Source organism: Musa acuminata, chromosome BXJ3-6 (genome assembly GCF_036884655.1).
Source record: "Musa acuminata AAA Group cultivar baxijiao chromosome BXJ3-6, Cavendish_Baxijiao_AAA, whole genome shotgun sequence".
NCBI lineage: Eukaryota > Viridiplantae > Streptophyta > Magnoliopsida > Zingiberales > Musaceae > Musa > Musa acuminata.
The window spans coordinates 11,560,582-11,586,203 of record NC_088354.1 but is presented as its reverse complement, the minus strand read 5'-3'; the positions used below and the strand labels follow the sequence as shown (position 1 = coordinate 11,586,203).

Here is a 25,622-nt window from a genome sequence, read left to right as displayed (position 1 = left end):
AACAATTCAGTGTTGTTGTTCATCCTGGGAATGTGCTGATGGATTTTGACCCCCACCTTGTAAATATTACAGTATGCTCATATCTTCTTTTTGTCGCCTTTCTTAGATGTCAGCTGAAAGTCCATGCTGTGTGTGCCAACTTTTACCTGAGCTTTGTTTTGGATGATGAGTTCTCCTTCAGTGAATTCTGACTGACGTATCATCTTATGAATTCTACCAGTTCACTACTTGGTTGATGAAGATAAAGAAGAGAGGCCTCTCCAGATTTATATGCAGGTACTGATCACCAAGAACAGAGTTCAGGATTCATGTCCCAGCCGGCTGCTATTCCTTCCACATCATGTGTATGTATGATCCCCAGGTAAACCACTGCAATCTTTTTCCAAAAGGAGCCGCAAATTGTTATTTCTTTAGATGATAGACTACTATGTAGCAAACAAATAGAACCCAGAAAAGTGTCATGACCAACTACCCAGTGAAAGTGATGTACTAAATCTCCCACGCGAGGGAAAACCGTGCAGATACCTCCAACCTCATGAATACGAGATCTCTCACCCACCCACCCACCCACCCACATGAACACAGCTTGTTCATAGGTCTAGAAAAGCAGATGGGAAAGCAACGATACCTTTTCATTTAGTCAACTCACGAGCTCTTTTATATATATCATGTAGTTATTTCCTAACCGGAAGTGCAGTTCCATAAAAGAGTCTAAATTGTTCCAAGATCAAATTATAGAAGTCGATGGTAAGGATCCAAATATTATTGATCTAATCGATATATTATCCGATGTATCGATTAAATAGGTATGTGTAGTTTTCCTGTATGTGTGTGTGAAACGAAGTTTCGCGGCAGTTGCTTGAGGCCTCGATGAAATTGTGGCATCCACGACCTCCACATGACACCAAGCAAGACCTCTGATTCAAGGAAGACGAATCCTTTTCATCAAGGCCGACAAACAGCTGCAGTCATCTTTGATCTATCATTCATGTCAGCATCATGAGGATAAGAAGATGACAGAGTAGTCTCACGTCATGTTTGATCAATCAATTAGTTTGTGTTACCAAGGAGAACTATTCAACCAAAGAAAGTTCAGAGCTTACGACAACTGCTTCTTCTTCCTTCTATGTCGGCATTATCTCGCTCTGCAACTCCACGTTGCCAAAACAATTCATTTCCTATTACCCCATTTTCATCACGTTTTTTTTTTTTTTGCCTGCTGAGTCCCTTTCAGCACCACCACCAAGACTACAATACGAGCACAACTCCTCCTCCTCCTCTCTCTCTCTCTCTCTCTCTCTATCTCTCTCTCTATACGGTCTTCCTTCATCCATACATATATATATATATATATATATATATATACACACGCACATAGTTCATCTTCCGCACATATATGCTCATGAAATAGCGATGCAGAGCTCTCTACAAGCAAATAGACACGCTTGCTTTGTGGTCGAGCAGTGACCCAAGAATCAAAGGATTAATCCAGCAAGTATAATCTCCTTCCATGCACCTTGATGACACGTTTGTGCTCGAGTTGGAGGAGTTGATCGAATATATTTGAGCCGAGAACTTCGTCCATGGATTGCCTGCGAGACTGGCCAGAGCCGGTTGTCCGGGTGCAGTCGTTGTCCGACAGCGGCGCCACCACCATCCCTGACCGCTACGTAAAGCCGCAGTCGGAGCGCGCCTCGGTCGATCCCGGAGACATGGTCGGGATACCGGTCGTCGACCTCGCCATGCTAACGGACGACGTCGCCAACTGCGAGGCCACCGTGACGGCCATAGCGGACGCCTGCCGCCAGTGGGGCTTCTTCCAAGCGGTCAACCACGGAGTGAGCCCGGGCCTGATGAGGGGCGCCAGAGAGGTCTGGAGGGGTTTCTTTCATCTGCCCATGGACGAGAAGCAGCGCTACGCGAACTCGCCCAAGACTTACGAGGGCTACGGGAGCCGCCTCGGGATCGAGAGGGGCGCCATTTTGGACTGGGGCGACTACTTCTTCCTCCACTTCCTCCCCTTGTGCCTAATGGATCACGACAAGTGGCCCGCTCTTCCGCCCGCCTTGAGGTACCACATCACTGCTCTGCCATCAAGCTCCGATCTCCTACGGCTGGCTTGTCTTCGCTGCCGTCGGCTGGAATCCAATCTTAACGTGCATGCATGTGCGCACAGGGAGACGAGTGACGAGTACGGCGCGGCGTTGACGAAGCTGTGCCGGAGGCTACTGAGAGCGCTGTCAATTGGCCTGGGACTGGACGCCGCCTGCTTGCCGGTGGCATTCGACGACGAAGGGGTCTGCATGAGGGTCAACTTCTACCCCAGGTGCCCGCAGCCGGAGCTCACGCTCGGGCTCTCGGCGCACTCCGACCCCGGCGGCATGACCGTCCTCCTCGTCGACGATCACGTCACCGGCCTTCAGGTCCGGAAGAACGATTCCTGGATCACGGTGCAGCCAGTCCCCGATGCCTTCATTGTGAACGTCGGCGATCAGATTCAGGTGACCGCTTCCTACTGCTCTTCCTCCACTTCGTCCGTATGCAATAAATACTGAACGCATCGGAAAGGCGTGGAAATAATGTTTTCTTTCCTCCTTGTTCTACTGCTAATTTTGTCTTCACCGGTATCGTCGAGCTTCCTCACATCGGAGCTCAATATGTTCTTATCCTCGTTCATTAAGGCCTCGTTTCTTGTCTTATGCGTGACCAAGCAGACAGCACCTAATAGGATCTCATGTTTTATAGTGCATTTCCATTTCATCAGTTGCCGTCATGGTTGGAAAACCATTGAGTGCTTCCTGCTCAGGATAAGCTCGGTGATGGATGGATAGGCATCTCTGCATGCGGCTCAGAATGGTTTGAGCTTGCGCAGTTACTTTCCTAAGACTAATGGTTTTTATATAAGAAGGTGGGGGTGATCCTTTCAAAGGCACGTGTTCTCGTCTGCCCGCGCTGATCTTCTTCTAGTCCATAAACAATAAGATTTTGGTGTCTGTTCTTCTTCCACTTCCACCCCTGTGAGTGACATATCTATGCATGCAGCTGACATCTATTTGTTTGTCCAGCTTAATAATAATGATACTTTTGACGGGTAGAAAGATGCATGCGCGCTGGGTTTCATTGGTGGTGATGAATGGGTTGGGTTGGGTTGCAGGTGCTGAGCAACGCGGCATACAAGAGCGTGGAGCACCGGGTGATGGTGAATGCGGCGGCGGAGCGGCTCTCCATGGCCTTCTTCTACAACCCGAAGAGCGACGTGCCGATAGGGCCGATACGGGAGCTCGTCACCTGCGATCGCCCCGCGTTGTACCGACCCATGACCTTCGACGAGTACCGCCTCTTCATCCGGAAGAAGGGCCCCCGTGGCAAGTCGCAGGTCGATTCCCTCGTGGCAGCATGACGACCCCTCTCCCTCTCTCTCTCTCTCTCTCTCTCTCTCTCTCTCTTGTGCCTTGTATGTATCCATCATCTTTCATTGTATCTCGATCGTTCTTTGCTTCCTGAAGCAGAATGATGGAGGGCGTTCGACGGCTTGATAGCCGCCGCAACTCGCTTGTAAACAGAAGATTGGAAACGCAACCAAAAGATGACAAGGAGATTATTCTACAAATATGATTCCTTATTGTCTCTTCGTGGTGATTGTTCCTTCAATATTATTCTTTGAGGCCAAGTTGGGCGATAATGGCAGAGTGAGGTCTGAGTCTTCACATGCAATAATCACATGCGTGTACCAAATTCACTTACCTATGATTCGAAAATTAAAAATTCAACCGATAATTTTTCTTATATCCAAAACATTAGTCTGACGGATATCTTCTATCCAAAAAATAAGAGCATGTGCATGACCAAAATCATAAATGACTCTTCTATGATAAGTTTATTATATCTGAAAAACATAGGAGCATGTGTATATGTAAGACCATAGAATTATCAGTGTGATGGGATCAAAACAATGCATTAAAAATACAAAACAGAAGCATGTACATGATCAAAATCATAAATGTTCACCATGAAGATGACCTTGAGGTAAAGTTAAGCTAGTTTCAGATTTAACTAAGAACGATCATCAAAATTTGTTCAAATGATTGTTGATAGCTGTCATGATTGTGTTGGAAAAATAATTCATGTGCCATATAAGATAGGGAACTCCTGAAAGATTGAAGTTTGACTAATATCATATCACGATCATGATCAGTCTATATAAAATGTATAATAAGACCCAAAGAGGGGCAGACACTAACGAGTGACACCAATGAGTGTCCAAGTATCAAGAATGATACTTTATAATAATAATAATAATAATAATAATAATAATAATAATAATAAAACTAAAAGCCAACACAGCTATTTTTCCAAAAGATATCATTGAACCAATCTTATAGTCATATCATTCACATGATCACAAGCCACTCACTTCATGCAATTGTAAAAGAAGCACCATTCTTTATCTATCACGCTCCAGAAGAAAAGAAATGTTTCGGCGCCACCCGGTTCAAAGGGGCCACAGATTTCTCCACACCTTAAATCACTTTGTGATTCTTTTTCACACTCTTATCCATTTTCTATAGCTCTATGCATCGTTTTCACACTCTAAAAACTAAAGTGAGTGTATTTTCACTGAACCATTGATCTAAAAACTTAAATGGATCTCTTATCCCATTAGGACAGATCATGACAAAAGAACTTTATTGTGCAGTTATGAACAAGTCATAAAGTTCTTGCACATGCCAAAGATAATTTGCATCTTCTGAGACTAAATCTGTTCAAAGTCAAAATAAGAAGGTTTCAGACACTATTGTTTTTGTGATTTCTAAAACGTGAGCTTATAAATACTCCACAAGTGCCTGTGTGGAAACATAGCAAAGAAAGTTTGGAAAAAGATAGCAAGTGTAAACAAGTTGGTTAGTGGACACATCCAAGCATGTGCCATTATAAGACTAGAAAATGTGCAGTGAGGTCATGTGATGATGATGTGTTCTTTAAAGCCCAGTGCAGTTTTGCCTGTCATTTAATTTTCTTTGTCATTATGGGTATCAACATGATGTGTTTTTATCTTGTACTACAGCTTTTTTAATCAAGGAAACACAAAAGTATTAAAGCTACTCATGAGTCATGCAACATCACCTTTGCCACGTACCATCTTCTTGATGCAGTGAATAGTCATAAACCCTCGTTTGCAGGATCAGCATCAGACTTCATTTCTCTTTGCAGCAATGGAGGATGGGCTTCACAGACACCTCAACCTGAGAAGACAAACGACCAAAACAGCCTCAAATCAGCATATCACTGCAGGTCATATTTTAGTCTCACTGACAAATGACTGATTACTTGTCGACGAAAAATAGAGAAGATTAAGCTCATGTAAAACATTCTTCCACTCCAACCAGTGTGATCAACACTAGCTGGAGTTAAGCTGGTCATCGACGCATGTGCCTTGGAATTGTTATGATGACTGAGTGAATGATGGAGAACTTTGAACCTTGCCTAACATCACAGAGAGGTTACATTTAGGATGCAATAAGCAAAAAAGATACATTCAACATATGTATGAAGCTACCATGGGAGAAACAATGTAATGTTGGAAAATAACCTTGCATGGACAATAAATATAGTACACTAATTTTATTGTTGAATAATGATGTTCTAGGATTTTTTTTTACTTGATTAATTTTATGGTTTGGAGGCAAAGCTTTTCTCTTTAAAACATATTTGAGCATTCAAATAAGCAAATTCGATAGAACCAGACACTTCTGACAGGTGACATGATGAAAAGTTAATCTAGTCTATTAGTTGCTGCATTATTATGAGATGAAGTGCAAGTCAAGTGTTCACACCTGATGCTGAAATCTATGAAAGATTATTAAAAGAATAGAAAACGATTTACCAAGAAAAAAAAAAAAGCATGTGTGGTAGTGCATATTTAGTCATGAAGATCTGAGAATGACATAATTTATAGACTTAGAAACCTATTCAAATGAAGTGAATGTTCCTTTGGAAGTCACTACTAGGCAAATCCCATCTTAAATTTGATGTGACCCTCACAATTTTAGTAAAAAATGCACATAAATTTAAGAAATATATGAGGTTAATAAATAATCAATCCAAGCAACCTTTTTGTACATGACTCAGATAATCTGATTCTTCTTGTTCCAGGAAACATATATAACTTGTGTAAGAAACTTGGTCTTACACAACTAATGTGTAAACATCTTATTGCATGTCTGAATAAAAATGTAATACTCTTGCCATCTAATCCATATATGAAGAATAGCAAGTGGAATGTGTTATCTAATGTGCATGTAATTGCTATGCGAATCAAACCTGCTGATAAATGTTGGTGTCAAGTTAACATTCTTTAAGAGATATCATCTAATGCTAATATGCATAATATCCTTAAAGAAGAAATTTCCAAGGGGAATATCCAGAGATCACCTGTTCTTGCTATGCTATTGAATCTGACCACAATATAACTGCATGCAATCAAAATTTTGAAATATCATGAGATCAATTTGTACTTACATTACTGAATCTGATTATGAAATAACTGGTTTCTAACAAAATGAAGAAGTAGAGGAATTCACCTGTCTATTTTAGCCACGCCGCAATGTGCTATTTAAATTCTTCCTTGATTAACAAACTTGATAGATGCAGCTCCAGCATTCAGCTCAATTAGCAACAACACAACTCTCCTAAAACAATTATGTTGAAGAAAGTCATTATAAACAAAGAAATCCTTAGTTCAGTTACAGCTAAATGAACAACAAAAGACCATTAGATTGAAATCCTTATGGAATTGTTATCTACTACGTAGACTACCAGATCAAGATGGACTATTTTACAAACAACAAGCGAAGTAACAACATGGAAAAAGGCAACAATCAAGATGCAACATATCACATAACATGATGTTTCCGTTCTGTTCAACAAATTTGTTCAATTTGTTTGTATATTTTCCTGGCATCACAGAAAAACTTTGTGAGCCTCAACATCCCCCATCGCTTTTCTCCATTTCAGTCTTCTCCACTGAACCTCTTTCTGTTTCCAAAACCAGAAATTAAGAGAAACAGAAAACAATGAAAAAATCCCCTTTTTTTTAATATTTGATGATAACTTGATGCTAAATAACACTGATACCACAGCTTGCATATACTAGCGCACCATTTGGGTCAACAATCTAGACTGGAGTCTTCTAAGCAAAAACATGCTCATTTGTAGTCCAATAGAATCACAAAGGACAAAGATATAACTCAATTGACACACACACAGAGACAGACCAAACATCTTTACAATCAGCAAATTAACTTGACCTACTGACGTCATTAAGCAAACTAGAAAAGAGTCTCATAAAGTTACTTCGAAAAACAAAAAAAAGAAAATTACAGTCCATCTTAAATTCTTGATCTTCCAAAAACCACGATGTGGGGCATTAAGTAATATACATTCAGTGTCATAAAGGTATATGCCGGCCAATCAGGAAGGAGCCAACAGTTGCTTGATGCCAGCCTTCTGTTCAGGTGTAAGTCTAGTGGGAAACTTAATTTGAAATCTAATCCTTAAGTTACCCTTCTTAGGTGCTTCCCTTGTGATTGGCATCCCTTCTCCCTGAACAACTTCCTCATGGGTGGGGCTGATTATCGAATTGATAGGAATAGTAAGATTCCGACCATCTAGAGTTGTGAGCTGTACAGTATAACCTGTGAGGGCTTCAACAAGAGAGATTTTTTGGCTGACGAACAAATCATTTCCATCTCTCTTAAAGACACCATGTGGCCTTTCATCAATGATAAAGATCAGATCTGAAGGAATCAAGTTTCGGTGTTCATTGCCCTTCTCTGGGAATGTGATTTTTGTGCCCTTCTTCCAACCAGGCCTGATATTGATCGTCAATATTTCCTCTATAGTAGTTGGTTTCCTACAAAATATACAAAAACAAATGGGTCAACTATTGAATCACAAGTGAGAAGACAAGAAAATTTTATGTTAAAGAGGCATGGGAAAAAATTAAGCAGAATCAAATTAAAATAAATCAGTAATACTGCCTGCATGTATTTGTGTACTTTTCTTAAATTTAGCTCATTGATGCTGAATGATCAAGCAGAAAGAAAAGAACATCCACAATAAAATAATCATTTAGAATTGATTTCAGCTATGCAATTGCTCTTTAGTATGATTTCTTTCTCTGGCAACAAAGAGAAGTAAACTAGAAGAAACTTCAGTTGCCGATATGATCATACAGCATCATGCAATTAAAACTACATCCTCAATTTATCCAAATTGGAAAAGTTTGGTATTCACTATCATGCTATATATACATAATGCAGGATATTGAAACAATGTAATGAATAATGAACCAGCTCTCAGCTGATATCCAACAGAATCATCTTGTATATGGCATGATTTTTCATGTATGCAAGAAGCTGCTATGTAACTGCAGTTGTATCAAAAAAAAAAAAGCAGTTTTGTATACTGAAATTTTGCATACTGGTTATATTTAGCACTGATTTTAACTATGTAAAAGATTTTAACTAGGATATTAAGTAAGCTGAATTCTGATTGTCTGAAGAACAGAATTAAGAACAATGTCCAACAGGCTGACACTGTCAGTGGAACTTAAAGAACTTCTTGCACAAACAAATTTCGCTTATTGAGATGTTCATGAAAATTTATATTTCATATTTGGTGTGCCACACAGGAAGGAAACAAGTGCTAGAAAGTATTGCCAGCAAAGTTCCATTGAAGGATTGTTCAGATGCAAATTTGGGCTGCACTTAGCTCAACTCCTTGCAGCCGAACTGTCACGGACTTAGCTGGAATTGCCTAAGTCATGCGGCACCCTTGCGGCAAAGTCACGAACTTAGCTGAAGTTGCCTAATTCGTGAAGCACCCTTGCGCCAACTCCTCGGACTTAGCTGGGATTGTCTAAGTCATAAGGCGCCCTCGCAACATATGCATCCGCAAAAGTTCAACCTAGTTGCAATCTCGTACAGGTCCCGAAGGACATGTAAAATAGAAAGTTGATTAGATTGAAAACGAGCGACGGACAAGTCCCAACGTCTCGCGAAAATGGAAGCTTTACAAGCAATTCAACAAGCACCTTGAGTGCAAGAGAGAAAAGAAAGGAAGGAGAAAACAAGGAATTTAGAATGTGGAACGAACAGTTGGAATTCCACAAACAATTGCTCACCGAGTGCCGAGCGCGAAGGCAAGTTCTCGTCAAGTTAATGTGCGAACTTGTGAAGATTGTTTAACGCTCGACAATATACCGAAGCCCCATCCAGCCCTGTGTCACCCGGGGGGTTCCAGGGTGCTGAGATGGCTGACATTTCGTATGCAACTGCGGCGTGCAAAAAACAAGCCGTGACACACAAAAACGAAGCCATTTTGGGGCAGTTCGGCCCGGCGCGACGAGCGGTCATATTGCAACGCTACGAACTATCATTGCTTACATTTTCCAAGCAAAAACACACAAAACCAAGGCAAAACATGCTGTCATGCCACTGTACAAGCATGCAAAAGCGACAAACGGATCGTTGAACGAAGTTGTTGCGGGTGCGCGACAACTGTTCGTGACAAAACGACCCATTTTTCGTCTGTATTCATATGCATGTTTTCAACAGCATAGTGTAGGCACATGGAGTGAATTGTGGATGGGTTATGCACCAAAGAAGAAGACCAAACCCAACAATATTAGTCGGCATTATTCTTTTATTACAATATCAATCCTATAGTTCACTGAAATCGATATCAGATCACGATTTAAATCCTTCAATCCAACAAACAATAACAGGTATGATCAAAGAAAAACAGTTGCATCAAATCCAAGTTGTGTAACCAGGTCAATTAGTGAGGGGATCCAAACCCTCATTAAGGGAGAAGTTTGCTTAAGACATGACAATATGATCTAAGTTATATTCCACTCATTCATGTTTAACTGACACATTAGACCTAACAAGATAAAGAAGAAAACTGAAAGCGGAAAGTTTAACAAGTGAATTTAAATTGCATAACCACAAGTATGCCACCAAATACAGAAAAAAGGAGAAAAATTAGGCAATTAAAAGGAAAAAAAATATTGGGCCTCTTCTAGACAAAAGCAGACACCATCAACGTTAAAGCTAGTGCATATCACATGATCTTCATCTTTTTTCAAGTGGAAGAAACTGAATAAAGAGAGAGAGAAAGAAGCCGTGTGCATATCCTTGCCAGTTATAGAATTAGTTTTATACTCATATCCAACCAATTCCAATCTTATGTCTTATAAGCAATACCAACTCTGACTATCAAAAGACCTATCATGTGATCTGGAATTTAATAACAAGGGACTCATTGAAAAAATACAGGAAGAACAAAGGAGACAAAAAGAGAACCACACATGAACACAAAAGTTTACATGGTTGCCAATAGGGCTACAGCCATGCATGAAGCTGATGAATAAAGTTCAACTAAGATGGAAAATGAGTACAAACATGATGTGGACAAGAGCCACCCAAGTTACAAAAGCCTATTTCAGAAACCATAAATACTATACAATGAAAGAAAATATGTCATATCCCTACCTGTCAACACACATGAGTTGTACAAACAAGACAAGAAAATTAGATTGATCTGCCCTGAGGGAACATAAGATTATGGTGACCTTATGCAGCTCATTTTATCATTATGTTGTATGTAAATTAAAGTGCAAGTCATTGCAACATATATTATTAGATTATTTATGTAGCTACATCATAACAGATTACTGATTTTGAGGCCATGTGGCATGATGAGAATCTTCTTTGCTGAATTAACAGGTATAACTTTTTAAGTCAAAGTTCATGTCAATATTCCTCTTTATGAGCTACACAATCTGAGTCAAAAATCTGATACTATCATGCGGTGATTTATGCAGAAAAGCCCCAAACAGATAAAATATACAAAAACACTGGTCATACTTACAGTTTGAATTTAAATCTATATTCACCAAACTGAATATGAACATCCATCTCGGTTTAGGCAATATCACCATAGGCAGGTGGGAATAGTGTTAACGGATAAGAGAGCATATGATATTCCAATGGTTCTAAGAATTTCCAATTTAACTAGTATAGTTGCATAAGATCCCAAATAAACAGAATCATGCAAAAGCAAAAGCATGCAAGTCCAAATCTGAGCCCTAGACATGGCAAGCTTGTAAATAAGAGGGGTCTTTTAGAAAGAAAACAATAATAATTTGCTGTCATGTTTTATTGGAGCACACTAAACTCAAAGGTCAAGATTTCTAGTCAAGAATTCAAACAACTAACCCACTAGCGTCAATAACATCCCTCGAGATCTTCATCTTCTTGGTGGCCCCCTTGTACAGATCCTCGAGGCTGCAAACCAAAACCCTCTCTATCGCGGGCGCCTTCCTCAGAGCACTCGCAGAGGCTTCTCCGCTGCGCCCGCTCCCAAATGCAGCAAAGACATCTGCAAACTTGGCGCCGCTGCTGCCTCCGCCAAAAGGGCTAGAGCCGCCGAAGAACTCGGAGAAGATCTCGTCAGCGCTCCTGGGGTTAAACCTGAACTTGGTGCCGGCAGCACCGCCAAAGAACTCGGAGGGCCCAGCGCCGGGAGGCGGGACTTGGCCCTTGAGCCCTTCCTCCCCGTGCTGGTCGTAAATTGCCCTCTTCTGAGGATCGCTCAGCACCTAAAGAAAGATTTGGGAAGCACGATCGCGCCTTTAGGGTTTTGGGGTTTGCAAAGCGGAAAATAAACGGAAAGGCGTAAGGGCGGGGGTGAGAACCAAGAATCACACATACATCATAGGCTTCAGAGATCTGCTTGAACTTGGCTTCGGCGTCCTTCTTGTTGTCGGGGTTCTTGTCGGGGTGCCATCGCATGGCGAGCTTGCGGTAGGCCTTCTTGAGGTCGTCGTCGGAGGCATTGCGGTCGACTCCCAGCGTCTTGTAGTAGTCCAATCCCATCGGTCGCGCTCTTCGGTCTCCTATCGCCCTTGCAATCTCTTGAAGGGCAAGAAAGGAAGAGAGCTGCCTTCGTAGAGTGCGTGTTAGTCGCTGCTTGCTGCTTCACTTGGGATTCTTTTTATGCTGCGTCCTTCTCCTCGTCTTCTCTCTCTCTCTCTCTCGGGGTTCGTCGAGCAATCTTAGACGCGGGGTGGATGCTGCTAGCGGGAGTCAAATCGGGTCAATGGATCCTATTCGAGTCTTGTCAATTTAGACTTACGTCAACGATTAAAGCATCAATGTTGATATCCACGTGGCAGGCATACCATGGCTCACGTGATCTGGCGAAACGCATCTCCATTTGGTGAAGTGAGACCGACACATTTTACCAAAGAATGTGTTTATACAAAACAAGTCACTAACAACAACTCCATCATTAGATTAAAGAAAAGACTTCCCCATGTATGTCATTTGTATTAATCTAAGCATTAAAAGCTTTCCCTTGAAATGAAGAAATCAGCTTTCACACGCTTGGAATGCAAATATTGCATAGCTTAATAACAAGAGAAATAGCTAAAATTTGGGCAACCGCACAAAGAGATAAGTTTCCAATGTTCCCAGATGAAGCATCATTGATGCACACAACATAAGAAGCATCAAGTTTCTATAAGGTGAACATTAAGCACAGCAGAACATACTACGATGGATTTTAACCGTGTGTTCCTGCAAAGCATTAGACCTGATTTTGCAGATTACACAACCAAACCAGGATAAGCTTTAGTCTGACCAAATAAAAATGACAGAAAGGCTGCTGATGTTTATGGAAAAAGGGATGTAATCAACTCAGTACTTCAGTGGCGCAAGGATGTCAAGCTGGGAGCCGAGCTTCTCCTCGGCAGTCTTCTCTGCCTTCAACCTAAGCTTTGTGAGCTGCTTTCTCCTCTCATAAGCCACCTTGGCCCTCTCTTTCCTCTTCGCCTCGAGCACCTGCACAGGCATTTGCATGTTTGGTCAGTTGAGCTCACCATAATAAGCTATCTAGGTTTAGCACAACAATAAAGAAAGCTGATGGCTAGGACGCAAACTCTTTCGAAGCAACAAGTATGGACAATGAAGTAACTGCCTAACAAACTGAAGAAAGCATGATAATACCATCAATTAATAAATTCTGAAGCAGCCAATCATTGTTAGTCTATCTACACAATGATGTTATACGCTAAATTATATATACAATTAATAAATTCTGAAGCAGCCAATCATTATTAGTCTGTCAAACAAGAAAGTATGTTATTAGAAGAGCATTGTATACTCTAAATTGAATTCTTGACTAACCAAAAGAAAGCATTACAAGAGCATGTTATTCTCTAAATTGAATTCTGAAGCTGATCTTCATTAAACTTGTCATGCTACAAAATACAAAATGTTTTCAAGTATACATCAAGACCCAGAATGCAAGCTAGGAGCTGATACTCCATGTATGGTCAATCTATTGACAGCCTCGGAATAAGATTTTGAGAATCGATAAAGATGTATGATAAATGAAGGAAATATTTTTTAGTACCAATTTCTAAGAATACGAAAGGTATCCAATAATGTTATATTTATGAAGCAATTAAGATAACATGACACCCTATGAAACCCTAAATAAGATGTGAAATGGGTATTTCCAAGAAACGATTTGGTTTTATGTCCCTAGAGGTTTATAATGGTGAGATTTAGAAAAGAAATTTATATTCACTAACAAGATTGATATTATAAAAGATATACATGATGGTGCAGTCACTAATGTTAGAATTACATTCAGTTCATCTAGGAAGTTTCCTATTAGTACCATATTAGGTCAATGATCAACTTGCTAAACATGCATAGAATATACCTCCACGAGGCATTTTATTTACCGATGATATTGTTTTAATTCATGAGAGTTTAAATGAAATTCACTCTAAACTTAAGATGCAATCTCGGTAATATTAAGAGAATTGTATACAACTAAAACGAATGGGCAAAATTTCAACCAGTAAAAGTTTTAGGTATCTCATAGTTGGATGGTTAAAGTGGAGAGGAAGGTCGAATATTTTATGTGATCACGATTAAAAAAAAATATCAAACAATTGTTCTTTATGGTTTTCAATACCATGTGATCAAGAAATAACATGTACTAAAAAAACTAATGTTGCTAAAATGAGAATGTTGAGAGCAATATATGAACTGCTAAAAGAGACCAAAAATAAATATTTTTGTTTGTGAAAGGGCAACTCCAGGATAAAATAAGGGAGGATCATGTACATTCTAGAAAGACTTAATCTGCATTTCAAACTATAAAACAAAGTTTGTTATTGTTCTTAAAATAAACCATGATTCAGCTAATACGTGTCATGCTTTTCTCACATTAGCACATCAACATAGACAACATAACAGATCTCCAAGCAATATGCGACTCAGAAAAGTTAGGATGTTAGCATGAAAATGTACAAATCAAATATCCTATGCAATTATAACCTCCATCTTAGATACCTGTTAAGATCATATATACTATGGGCGACAACAAATAAATGATAATTCCAATCTAAATCCCAAACATTGAAGAAGATTAAAGACAATGAAAAAGATACAACATAGTTATGCTTCAGGTTGAAAAATAAACAATAAATTTTGAAGCCAAGCCGATCTAACCTTAACCGTATCATAGTAATTCCATCCAACCTCAGATGACAGCCGACCTAGCAAACAATATCTATGCCCAGGCTGAAGCCTCAATACCCTGACAGTAGATCCACCATCTCATCAAGAAAGCTGGCAACGTTGCGTACATTTCTATTCAAAATCATTTGAAGAAGAGCACTATACTTGAGGGCATCCGGAATAACCATCCTCTTTGTTTTATCGTAAGGTGGCGGTACACCCTCATACGCCTTGAGCCTTGCTAGCGCCGCAGCCCCACGCTTCGTTTTGTGAGGAATCATCCTTGAAGGACAAAAGCAAGAATCATACATAGATCTCTTAACCACCAACCCAACAAAGAAAAAAAATTCACCAAGATCGAACTTTATATCCTGCCATTGATCCGTTCCCACGAGGCAAAAGAACTTTTACCGAGACTAAATCATTAGCATTGCATATATTACCCTCGGATGGTGCGCCAGAGGATCTTAGCGGGGGCGCGGAAGTGGATGGGGCCGTGCGATGGCTTGGTGTTCATGCGCTTGCGGAGGAAGCGGAGGTACTTCATCTTCTGGCGGACGAGGCCCCCGGAGAGGCAGATCTCCTCGCAGCGGACGACCACGACCCGCTGCCCGTTGAGGAGCTCCTTGGCGACGATTGACGCCAGCCGTCCTAGCATGTGGTGACGCGCGTCCACCACCACCCGCCGCGCGCACAACCCCGACCCAGACACCATTGCAGCAGACTTCGCCTTCTTCAACGCCTTCCCGTGGCAAAGGAAAGCTCCTCACCATCTTGGGAACCTTTATACGGATCGGCGGCTAGGGTTTTTTTCCGGTCTTTCACGATACGGAACGGGGTCGAATCGATCCGAATCCGTTTTGTGTGTGCGCCATTTTGGTCAGCGGTTCGTCATGAACTACATACATTTCGCATGCTCCAGAAAAAATATGGCTGAAAAGAAGAGCCTCCTCGACAGCAAAGAATCGATCGTCGTCTTCTTTCTTCGTCATCCATCCACCAGAACACAACCAATAAATATGGCTCTCTCTTATCGTTAAGAGAAGTCAATGTCCACTCTTTAGGCATGAAGGCGACATCTTTGCCATCCAATATCTCGCAAATAAACAAGAAACACCAAAAACGATATAAATTTGGACAAACTAAATATATGCTTGGGATGAATAATAATACTGCATTTTGCATAGTTTGACTAAGTCGGAGGATGCTGGCGACGGAAGAACACATGATAGATATATTTGAGTTGATGCAAACAATGCATGTATAATGAATGAGAAAGGGATATGATGAAAGAAAATAAACCACAGAAGGAAGTAATTCGGAAAACCTCGAGTATTCTCAAGACAATGCTTACTCATATAGTTGTCTCATCTCATCACAACCAAAATATCCACTTCAACCTGACTGGTTATGAGCACATTTACATGAACATATACACATTTATCGATCAAAGCAAGAAATCTGCTTTTGGACTTCGTAACTAAGAGATAATTGTTCATAATAGTCAGCTAATACCAAAAACAGATATCCATCAGACTCTTTACATCACCAACGTATTGCGAGCTCATAACACATGAGGTAGTTCAGGAATTTGAGACACAAACAGTACACTCAATATGATAATTACATCGTAGGAAAAAAGAAATATCACTAAATTGTAAAGCACGATAGAAAATGCAACTGATGTTACGTGAATCTCGAGTACATTACTGGAGTCCGCCCAGCGATCATTTCTCTCAGCTCAACGTGAAATATTGTCAGCACCCTTTATCAACTTCAGTTAATGCAGTTGGTGCCGCTCTATGCTATGAAACCTGATACAATGCTTGCTCTGAGGATCACCAAACTTGTACATCTTCGGATGAACCCAACCATTTTCAGAGACAAGTTTAATACCAAAAACTCAATTTAATGACATGTCAAAGGCAAACTTCAGAACTTAAATCGAACAAAGTAGATATAGCTCAACCCACCAAGAAAAAGTTAAAGAGCATAATGGTCATCCGATTCATGAATGATACATAGACTATCCGGACAATCTCATCCAATAAGAAGCAAAACAAATCAGGCTTTGTCTTGATTAAAGTTCAAAGAATCTAATTCTGAATAACAGTTACAAATACATAATATTCCATCTATAATGTCAACAGAAAAGGCTAAAAAATTACTGAAGCGCAGTCCATAAAAGATAATCCTTACACAAGAAGCCCATCTATAAGTTGATCCAAGATAAAGTTCTTACAAAAAGGCAAAAGAAAAAAAACACAGCAACAAGAAAATGCAGAATATTGGTACACCAAAACACAAAAAGATGAATGTATTACTATTATTTCCTTCTTTCTGAAATTGTTGTACAAGAATAATACAGAAAAAATAAGTGAGGTATATGTCATGTGTAACTCGAGATACCATTCCACTAAATGTACTCGTATGCATTACAATCTGCAACCCCTAGAGCAAACAGACATAATCATATTGACCAGGCACAAAAAGGTGGCAGACAACACAAGAAATTGATGATGTAATCAGGGAACATTAAGCAACACCTGATTATTTGGTTTCTTGTCAGCAAAATTCTTTTTCAGCTCTTAGCTTGTTAAGAGAATTACCAGTCAACAGCCGGGAAAAAGGCAAACCATATCAGACAAGCAGGTTGTTTACAAACAAGTCTCCTGCTTCCACGAAGTTGCAAAATCTCTTTAGACTCAGCTGACAGCGCTAGATTCTTGCGTTAACTCTGTTGCTACATCTGCAGTAGAACTGCCGGTGTCTGCAGCCTGGCTTTGACTAGTCTGTCCTTGGCTATTAGCTTGTAAATCTTGTACAAGTCCTAAAACCACCTGTGTTGATCTGAACACAGCATATACAGTCTCTGGCATTCAACATCAACAAGGAGAAAATCAATACTGTAAGAACAGAAAACAAAAGTTATATTCACCTGGGCAAAGATGAACGTATGTTTGGCTGGCTAGCATGCTCAACCAAAGGAGGCCTCAGCACAGGATGTTTGTTCAATGCATTTTCAAGCTGTGCAGCTGGCAACTGTCCACCAAGTGAAAAAGGATGAGTGCATCAGTAAATTAAAAGAAATCTGCATTAGGCAGGCATCAGTAGAAAAAGTGACAAAAAATGTGTGAACATTTCAAAACTATGATGGTAAGAAAATAACATCTAAAATCAAAGTGATTGATGATAGGATTGATATTAAACAATCATGCCTTATTGACAGAAGTTTGAATCAGTGATACAGGAAATGTAGTAAACTTATGATGTTTTGTAATGCAGAAAAAATAGCATCACAGATGATGTAAGGCTGTTTGAAGGTACATCAAACGATATACTTTCATGCCCTAACACATATTTCTAGTCATTCCTAGTTGCATAAGTTTTACATAGGCCACACAGATTTGCTCACACTTAATATTTTTAGCTCAAGTTTGAAACTTATTTGACAAACAGATTTGTCAAAGGTTTTACTAAACTATCTCTATGTCAACCCATATTACATAGACCACAAAGAATCTACTAATAACTTCCTACAATTTTACATAACAAAATAAAATTATAATAAGAATCTCTTCAAAAAACAATTTTACGGTTTTGAGATATTTAATGTTTTGTTTTTTATTTGTAACAATGTGGTAGGAACTCATATGGCATGTTGCTATTAGTTGTTGTGAGAATAGTTTACAGTACAAGCATGACAAATTATCTCTCTGTTGTTTTTCTCTCTTCCTCTGAAGCAAATGGAAGACAAAGAGTCAGCAGAATATGAATATTGTAGTATAGACACCTAGAACAAGCAAAAGCAGTACCAAGATGAATAATAAATATAAATTTACTACTTCCTTCGCAAACCAATGAAATATTTTCTCACCATCAGTAGAAAAAGGCTGGTAATTCTAGCTAGCTATCCAACAGTTTATGTTATGGATGATAGATAAACACTGACATACAATTAACAATGGAAAAATGTATGCTTCTACAAAACCAAAGGATTCATCTCATAAGTACTTAAATGGAAAACTGTAAATAACTAAATAGAATCAGTGAAAAACTCAAGGCCCTAGCAGTGTCATGGCCTGGCTCAATAATCTTAAACCATGTGGCTCAAAAACCTTGAGCCATGACATGGGAGCAATTATGGTATCAGCAGTAGTAACATAATTAGGCCCCAGAATGCTTAAGTACCCCATGATAAGGACATCACAATTTCCCAACTTAAAGCTGAATCTACCTTCGGGGTTCCAATATTTCAATATACTGATGTACACCATCTCGACACTCATTAGTCAGTATAAGGAGGCCAAAGTGTTCGTTTATTGCCAACTCTCACATCTTGACTCAATAGATCTGACCCAATGAGTAGGATGAAGTATAAATAGGCTAGAACTCATGCTGTCACTAATAGACAATTTAGTTTTAGATACCAGCATAACCCACTTCTAGTGTGGGACTCACTGGGGCTAAACAACTATTGAACCCAATGTAGTTTATGACTCATAATTTGAGTTCAACTATAAGTATGTAATAAAATCAATAGGATCTTTTGCTTAGTAGCATTTTCTACTTCTCAAAGACTATAAGATTGCAATAAGATCAATAAATGTAGCTTATTTTGATGTCTCCTTTTCAGAGACAGAATTTCAAAATCAGGTCAATAAATGATTTTTTAAACTACTTTCTGAATGATTCTCCAAGACTTATTCCCAACATCCAATCTTAACAAAATGCAAATCACAATCCTGGTCAGCCTATCAACTTAATGGATCTTACAAAAAGCTTTGATTTATTTTTCAATCTTTTTAGCCAGATTAGCAAAGCACAAAAAGACACTGATATATGCACAACAGTCTGATACCAAATTGACGCACACATGATAGAATGTTTATCATAAATAAAGGGAATAAAAGACGAGGGAGGTAGAAGATTGTAGTTAGAAGTCAAGGGCTAGATGCAGCAAGATTTTTTTACACAAGGAATAAACATGGCTAGCAAATGTTTTCTTCATGATACTCTTCCTAATTCCAAGAGAGTTTTTGGTCAATACAATCACTAAAAATCCTACTGCCTACACCATCAAAGAAGTGATAACCGGTAAGCAAAATTGTTTCTGTTTTAACTTTTCAAACACTCTCATCAATGTTATTGGCATTAAAGTGACTTAAAGAATGCACCGAACAAAGATCAGTTAAATTTTGTGTCACCACAACGTACTGCATGCAATAATAGCAAACCTGTAGCACAACAGAAAAAGACTGAGGCATTGTCTGAGTAACACATTTCAAGAATCCCACCCATAGTTTTGGGTACTTCCATATCTGTAGAAACAATCGAACAACAGGCATAATTACTTTGCAGAAGTAACCTCATAAAATACCAATTTGATCTTTTTCAAGGTGCCTGTATATAGTACAATTGTCTACCTGCTTACTTATGAGCCGTAACAGGATCTCCATTACAAAATCCACCTACAAAATAACAAACAGAAAATAGATTAAGTTGACACAATGAGCTTAAGATACAACACATTTTTATTTTAAACCAGAAGCAAATACAGAACTCGTAAAGATTCCTAAAACTCCTCGTGTCAACCAAGGAACTCGATTTTGCAAAGAACCGTTCGTACAGGTCAATATTTACTGGTCCATGTGTGAACTGCGACACGGACCATCCCTTATCAGATGGTCCAATTCCTCGACTTCTGACACTGCCAAACCTCCTTCTCGTGTTTCCCCTCCCCCCCACCAACCACAGCATAAGATGAAAAAAATAGTACAAGAAATCAGAAAAGAGAGTACGAAAAACAAAATATGCATCCAAGCACCAAACAACTCAAGAAGTAACAAGATCTGGAACATGAAACTTCTTATCTCCAGGGTATCCTGAAATGAACAAAGACTTGTTATGCTTTCACAAGTCTGGGATTTCCAGGTCTATCATTTAGCCATTATTTCACCTATCTGAGCGCCAAGTTGTTTCGACAGGCTCCTCTATTGTCAGTCCGTGACCTCTGGATTGCAAAGGTGTCCTTCGGGTGATCTTGTAGTTTCTATGGGGTGGAGATGATGGGTCAGTCCAAAGAAGGATAAGAAGTTTATTTTATTGAGTTATATCGATGGAGGATCTGCAATCAACCTCATGAAGAAAAGGAAGCTAGCACTGCTAGGCAGGTGTAGAAGTTGCCTGCCAGCTAGTTAAAGACAGTAACTTTCATTTCTTTACCTGCCTTCTGTTGAAGATCCGGACACCTGCACTAGAAGAGAAATCTAAAAAAAACTCAGTTCAAGATCCATATTTTCTGTGTACATGGAATACAATTAGTCAATGAGCTCTCAGGATCAGCCTATACTATCAGTTACTAATGCAACTCAATCTCCATAAACATGTTATTGGTGGCTACAGCCAACTAGCAACGCAATGAACGATTAACCTCAAGGGAGACAGCCACCAGCCTATATTTGTCAGTCCTATCCCCTTTATAAGCAGGCAATGAGCTTGTGGTCTCGTTCATGCCTCATCCCTCATCATTTGCAAGGCTATCTAGGGAAAATAGCAGTGGAAGCAACATAGGTCAAGAATAGGGGACTATGTTGCTGCCGATTGCTTCTTCCATTTTATATATCCATAAATCAACATAGGTTACCGTATCAATAATCCATGATCTTTGAGAAGGTGAGACTGACAACTATCATGTTCCTTTTCCAAATATGCCCTTGATGCTCGCAAGGAAGGCTCCACCTTTTACCTTCTACAACATATCTCAATCTGATCTTTCCACCATGACTCCAGATTTTACCTGATATCAACACACTGCAGAAATGACAGTAAGCTCAAATATAATCATCCTAGTTGAGAGGCAGTGATACTAAGTTTCTTCTTTTCCTCTCAGTTGAAGCTATAGCTTTTGTGAAAGATTTGAGGTCTTTCCGACTATTTACTGATGAAAGATGGAGTTCCTATCAGAAAGAATTACCAGCCAGTTAGCACTCTCGTGAGAACCATTTTATGGCCACTAAAACAATATAAAGGTAAAAGAAAAATAACTACTAAAAATAAAAAATGATCCTCCATAAAGTTTATTACAAAAAAATCTAAACCTTGTGTTACTGAAAACCAGACATGATGCTGAACTTGAACATGACTAAACCCGGCCTAAGCAAATGCCAGTCTGAATCCTGCATTGACATGAAATCCTGCCATCCTCAATGATTCCCTAGAAACCGTCTTATCGCAGGGCAACATCCTTCTTAACCTGAGGACAATCTAGCGTTCAATTAGTTTCAAGGATATTTTTATGTGTCTCTTGACCAAAGAAGTGGAGTAGCATCACCTAAGCATCAACAACTGAGAGCATATTGCCTCAAACTATCCAACATAGGAACCAAGTTTACATTTTGTGCTGCTCTTTAAGGTTAAGCAAACTCCATCAAAACAGACACATCCAGCCAAAGTCCAACGGCAACAGATTTGGATTGTGCTAAAATCTTACTCACTACATAGTCCACCTAAAGACTTTTTTTTTAAGTATTCTCTAATAAAATAGACAAACATTATATACCAGTTATTCACTAAGTTCCAACATATAAGCACTGCTAATCTCAACAGATAGAATTTATACAGAACAAATCATATAGAGGACACTTTGCCTAATATTCCCAAATTTATGATAAAATAATTACAACTTACCAATGAAGGGAATATGCCAATTGCTTGTAAGACAGTTCGCATAAACAACAAAGGAAGAGGTATTTGTTCAACCTGCAAACCTAGCTTTGCTAAGTAGCCATTATGTATAATAAGATATGGAGCCAAAAACAGTGATATGGTCAAGTGATACATACTAATTGATTCAACACCTTTGCCAACACCTGTTGAGTAAAAACTTTCCGCTGCTCAAAGCAAGCAGAGCATGCATCAATAACCTACAAAGCAAAGGCTTAGTTGTTTGCACTTTCACAACTTCATGGTATACATTCAACTAATAAGAAAGGAGGGGGAAAAATCTACATACCTTTTTGAGTGGTATCCCATCTTTCACAGGATCTATCCCATGAATAGCAATCAAAACTTCAGCTGGGGTGAGGCATGGGCCAGTTTTAGGCGATCCCTGATTAAATATCAGCAGAAAAGGGATATTAGGATAAAGATTTATGATCCCCTCTCCAGCCAACAAAGAGGGTATACCTGTGAAATGATACCACTTCATGAAACCTAAGAAGAATTTATCTGATTATTAATTAGTTACCACAGCCTAGTTAGGATTGTGATATATCACGACTAGAATACCCACCTCAACTGTGACACTTTGATCTTGTCAATTATGATAAGATTACACGATTTCTTCCAGCTTATGCATTTTTCCTAATATTAATGTTTTGTGATACACTTTGTTCTGAGAGCAAAACCCACTGCAACCCTTAACATCTTGCACTTAGATCTTGAGGTCTAATATATCTCGAGGATTTTAATGTTCAAAACCTTGCCAAGCATTGATTTATGTGATGCTGTAAATATTGTATGCATGAAAGTAATAGTGTACTGTGCAAGTTGCTCGTACTTATCATGTATGTATTATGGACAATCAAGAATTTTGGCTCAGTCTTTATGAAAAAAAGACCATGGCAGTTTAAGACCTTAATTATTTCTGTTACTTTTTTATGTAGAGATTAGACCATGGGCATCAACACGAACTTATGTTGTTAATAGATGTGGTCAAGCATACAAATATCTCATTGAACTGGGGTTTTGAAATTGTCCACCTTTCCAGAATATGGTTTCCTCAATGATCCTTCAGCAGGATGGCTAGACCACTGCTTGAGATCAACCAAACATGGTGCAAGAGGACACCCCAATAGCTTAGGTCTACCATAAGATCCATCATATATTTCATAGCAACCTGTCTGTCCCAAGAGTTTTTCTGGCAACACAGCTGCTTGACCATGATTTATTACTTCTTTTGGTATTTGTTACTTTCTCATAACTGTCTATGATATGTTCTCTAATTTTTCCCTTCTTTCTGTTTTCTCTCCACACCACTCACAACATTTGTCAAAACAATAATAACCCACCCAACCATGGATTCACACAACACCAGTGTGCAAAGCTGTGTTCGCTTCATTACAGACATCTCAAAGAGTATGTTAAAATCCATTTAACCTACAATGCTTTTAAATTTCGTGTAATTAAATATAAAAAATGAAAATTAGATAATTCTGGCATTGGCAATGAATCTAAAATATTTCTTTGTTTAGTACAAATCTTGGTAAATCAATAATTAACCACCAAATTAACGAGATCTAAGAGCAAACTACATATTGCAAAATCGTTTAAACAAAAATAAGGCACTCATGATTATTAAAAAAAATAAACTTACTGGTGACAACAATTAATATAAATTATTTATGACAACGCAAACAATGACTGAAGCAACGTAAGATACAATACTTATGAAGTGAAAAAGGAATACCTGAAGCACACGACTGAGGGCACCTTGAAAATTTTCTATTGGCAGATTAACAAGATGGGGAAAAATTGGAAATATCTAGAAAACACATCAAATAAACCAATATAAGAATCATACTCAGAATGGCAAAAAAAGCAAGAGTTCAATTGAATTCAATAAAGGAACAGTGACCATGAAATATTATCATCTTCATTGTAAAGACTGAATAACATCCAAAGAAGCAAAATGAAACAGGACAGTAAAAGTTAAATTATATTGATAAAGAAAATTTAAGCAAGAAACAGCCTTATTAAACTTAATACAAAATAACAGTTTTTGCAGGTTTCATGGACACCATATGAAAATGAATTTTCTTTTTGAAAATTACCAGATACAAAGCAACAAAAACTATCATATGAACCAATCCTCTTAATTAGCAAGCAGGAAAAAAAAATATTCAAGCTTGACATTTTAACAGCACAGTAACCAATTAAACAACATGTAACTTGCATGTGATATGATGGGCAGGATCACAATACTCCTAAATTTCTAATAGAAGACAACATGCTCATGTAAGTTACTGAAGATCCACAGAAATGGAGGCGGATACAAAAACCTCATCTTTTGTTAGGAAGGGCAATACTGGAATCAGAACATCTGCATCCTGCAATTAATAACAACATTGATTAGGTAATAAGGTAGACATATTTTCATCATCTCAAAAGAAATATATTAATCTACCTTCATTCTTGAGTGATATAACTTCTTAACAGAAGAAATCAAATCTTGTGAAGGAACGATCCCATCTGTTAATGTATGTAAAACCTGCACAAAAATTACAAATCTGCACACAGTTAAATGTTGAGTAAAAAAGATAAGAATTATGCTATCACCATCATCAAGGGCATTCTTTCTTTTGTGTCTATGACGGAAGATCTAAAATTCTATTTTAGGAACTCAAACACATTTTAATTTTGTACTAAGTTCCTAAACTCCAAAAAAATATAAATGATATCCTCTCCATTAGTTCAAACCAAGGTTCACCATACCATGGCATATCACTCGGTACAGGTGGTATGTCCCGGTCCAATCGGGGATCAGTACGAGCAGCATGTACTAGTCTATCGATACACCCTACCGTACCGTATGTCAGTACATCGATACATATCATACCGACAGCTGGTCGATACACCGGTACGAACAGCTAAGGCGAACTATGGTTCAAACTTCAAACTACCCATATTTTATAATGAATTGACGAAGAAAAAATAATATCATTATACAGACATGGCAAATCAAAAGTACCAATAGGATATGTACCACATCAAAATGGAAACATTCATTATTTTTTTTGTTATATTAAAATTTCATATGACAAACAATAAAGTATACCGACACGAAAAGAAACAAATGTCCTTTGATGACAACAGTTATCCTACTTATCCACCACAGTTGTCAAGATGCTGAAACAAACACCACTTGATCCAAACAAGATGACTTGGAAGTATTATTAGCATCTCATAGGTATATATATTTTTTCATAATTCCTTAAAATATGGTCCTCTTAACAAAGC

The 25,622-nt window shown here is 38.8% G+C and overlaps 4 protein-coding genes across 12 annotated transcripts in view; 1 reads left to right on the top strand and 3 right to left on the bottom strand.

The window, feature by feature from the left end:
* The first annotated feature begins 1,078 nt into the window (after positions 1–1,078).
* On the top strand, positions 1,079–3,622 carry LOC135640064 (jasmonate-induced oxygenase 1-like). Of its 3 annotated transcripts, none has more exons than XR_010497144.1 (4): positions 1,079–2,071; positions 2,177–2,501; positions 2,746–3,017; positions 3,155–3,295. XR_010497144.1 is itself a non-coding variant. In XM_065154182.1 (3 exons), exons 1-3 carry the CDS (start codon positions 1,584–1,586, stop codon positions 3,398–3,400), a joined length of 1,059 nt encoding a protein of 352 aa, XP_065010254.1. In that variant the 5' UTR covers positions 1,093–1,583; the 3' UTR covers positions 3,401–3,622. The 3 variants fall into 3 exon arrangements, 1 of the variants encoding a protein (XP_065010254.1); XR_010497145.1 differs by having other exon boundaries at positions 1,084–2,071; positions 2,765–3,017; XM_065154182.1 differs by lacking the exon at positions 2,746–3,017 and having other exon boundaries at positions 1,093–2,071; positions 3,155–3,622.
* A 3,600-nt stretch (positions 3,623–7,222) lies between these two features.
* On the bottom strand, positions 7,223–12,088 carry LOC103987914 (uncharacterized). Its single transcript, XM_009406379.3, has 3 exons — positions 11,778–12,088; positions 11,283–11,665; positions 7,223–7,912 (listed from the first exon to the last, which is right to left on the bottom strand). Exons 1-3 carry the CDS (start codon positions 11,940–11,942, stop codon positions 7,471–7,473), a joined length of 990 nt encoding a protein of 329 aa, XP_009404654.1. The 5' UTR covers positions 11,943–12,088; the 3' UTR covers positions 7,223–7,470.
* A 480-nt stretch (positions 12,089–12,568) lies between these two features.
* On the bottom strand, positions 12,569–15,373 carry LOC135640319 (large ribosomal subunit protein uL13w-like). Its single transcript, XM_065154631.1, has 4 exons — positions 15,047–15,373; positions 14,769–14,885; positions 14,595–14,682; positions 12,569–12,908 (listed from the first exon to the last, which is right to left on the bottom strand). The coding sequence occupies exons 1-4, from the start codon at positions 15,316–15,318 to the stop codon at positions 12,765–12,767; spliced, it is 621 nt and encodes a 206-aa protein (XP_065010703.1). The 5' UTR covers positions 15,319–15,373; the 3' UTR covers positions 12,569–12,764.
* A 136-nt stretch (positions 15,374–15,509) lies between these two features.
* LOC135640318 (uncharacterized) overlaps positions 15,510–25,622 on the bottom strand; it is a 34,850-nt gene continuing 24,737 nt past the window's right edge. For 2 of the 7 annotated variants that reach the window (XM_065154628.1, XM_065154629.1), the window contains exons 18-27: positions 24,790–24,873; positions 24,665–24,712; positions 24,073–24,147; positions 22,618–22,713; positions 22,448–22,528; positions 22,293–22,364; positions 20,030–20,074; positions 19,841–19,924; positions 17,542–17,645; positions 16,910–17,453 (exon numbers count right to left, since the gene is read on the bottom strand). In XM_065154628.1, coding sequence (XP_065010700.1) covers positions 17,309–17,453; positions 17,542–17,645; positions 19,841–19,924; positions 20,030–20,074; positions 22,293–22,364; positions 22,448–22,528; positions 22,618–22,713; positions 24,073–24,147; positions 24,665–24,712; positions 24,790–24,873 — 834 coding nt within the window. In that variant the 3' untranslated portion in view covers positions 16,910–17,308. Of the gene's footprint in view, positions 16,459–16,909; positions 17,454–17,541; positions 17,646–19,840; positions 19,925–20,029; positions 20,075–22,292; positions 22,373–22,447; positions 22,529–22,617; positions 22,714–24,072; positions 24,148–24,664; positions 24,713–24,789; positions 24,874–25,622 lie in introns of those variants that run through there. The other 5 variants (XR_010497267.1, XR_010497268.1, XR_010497269.1 and 2 more) reach the window with 5 other exon arrangements.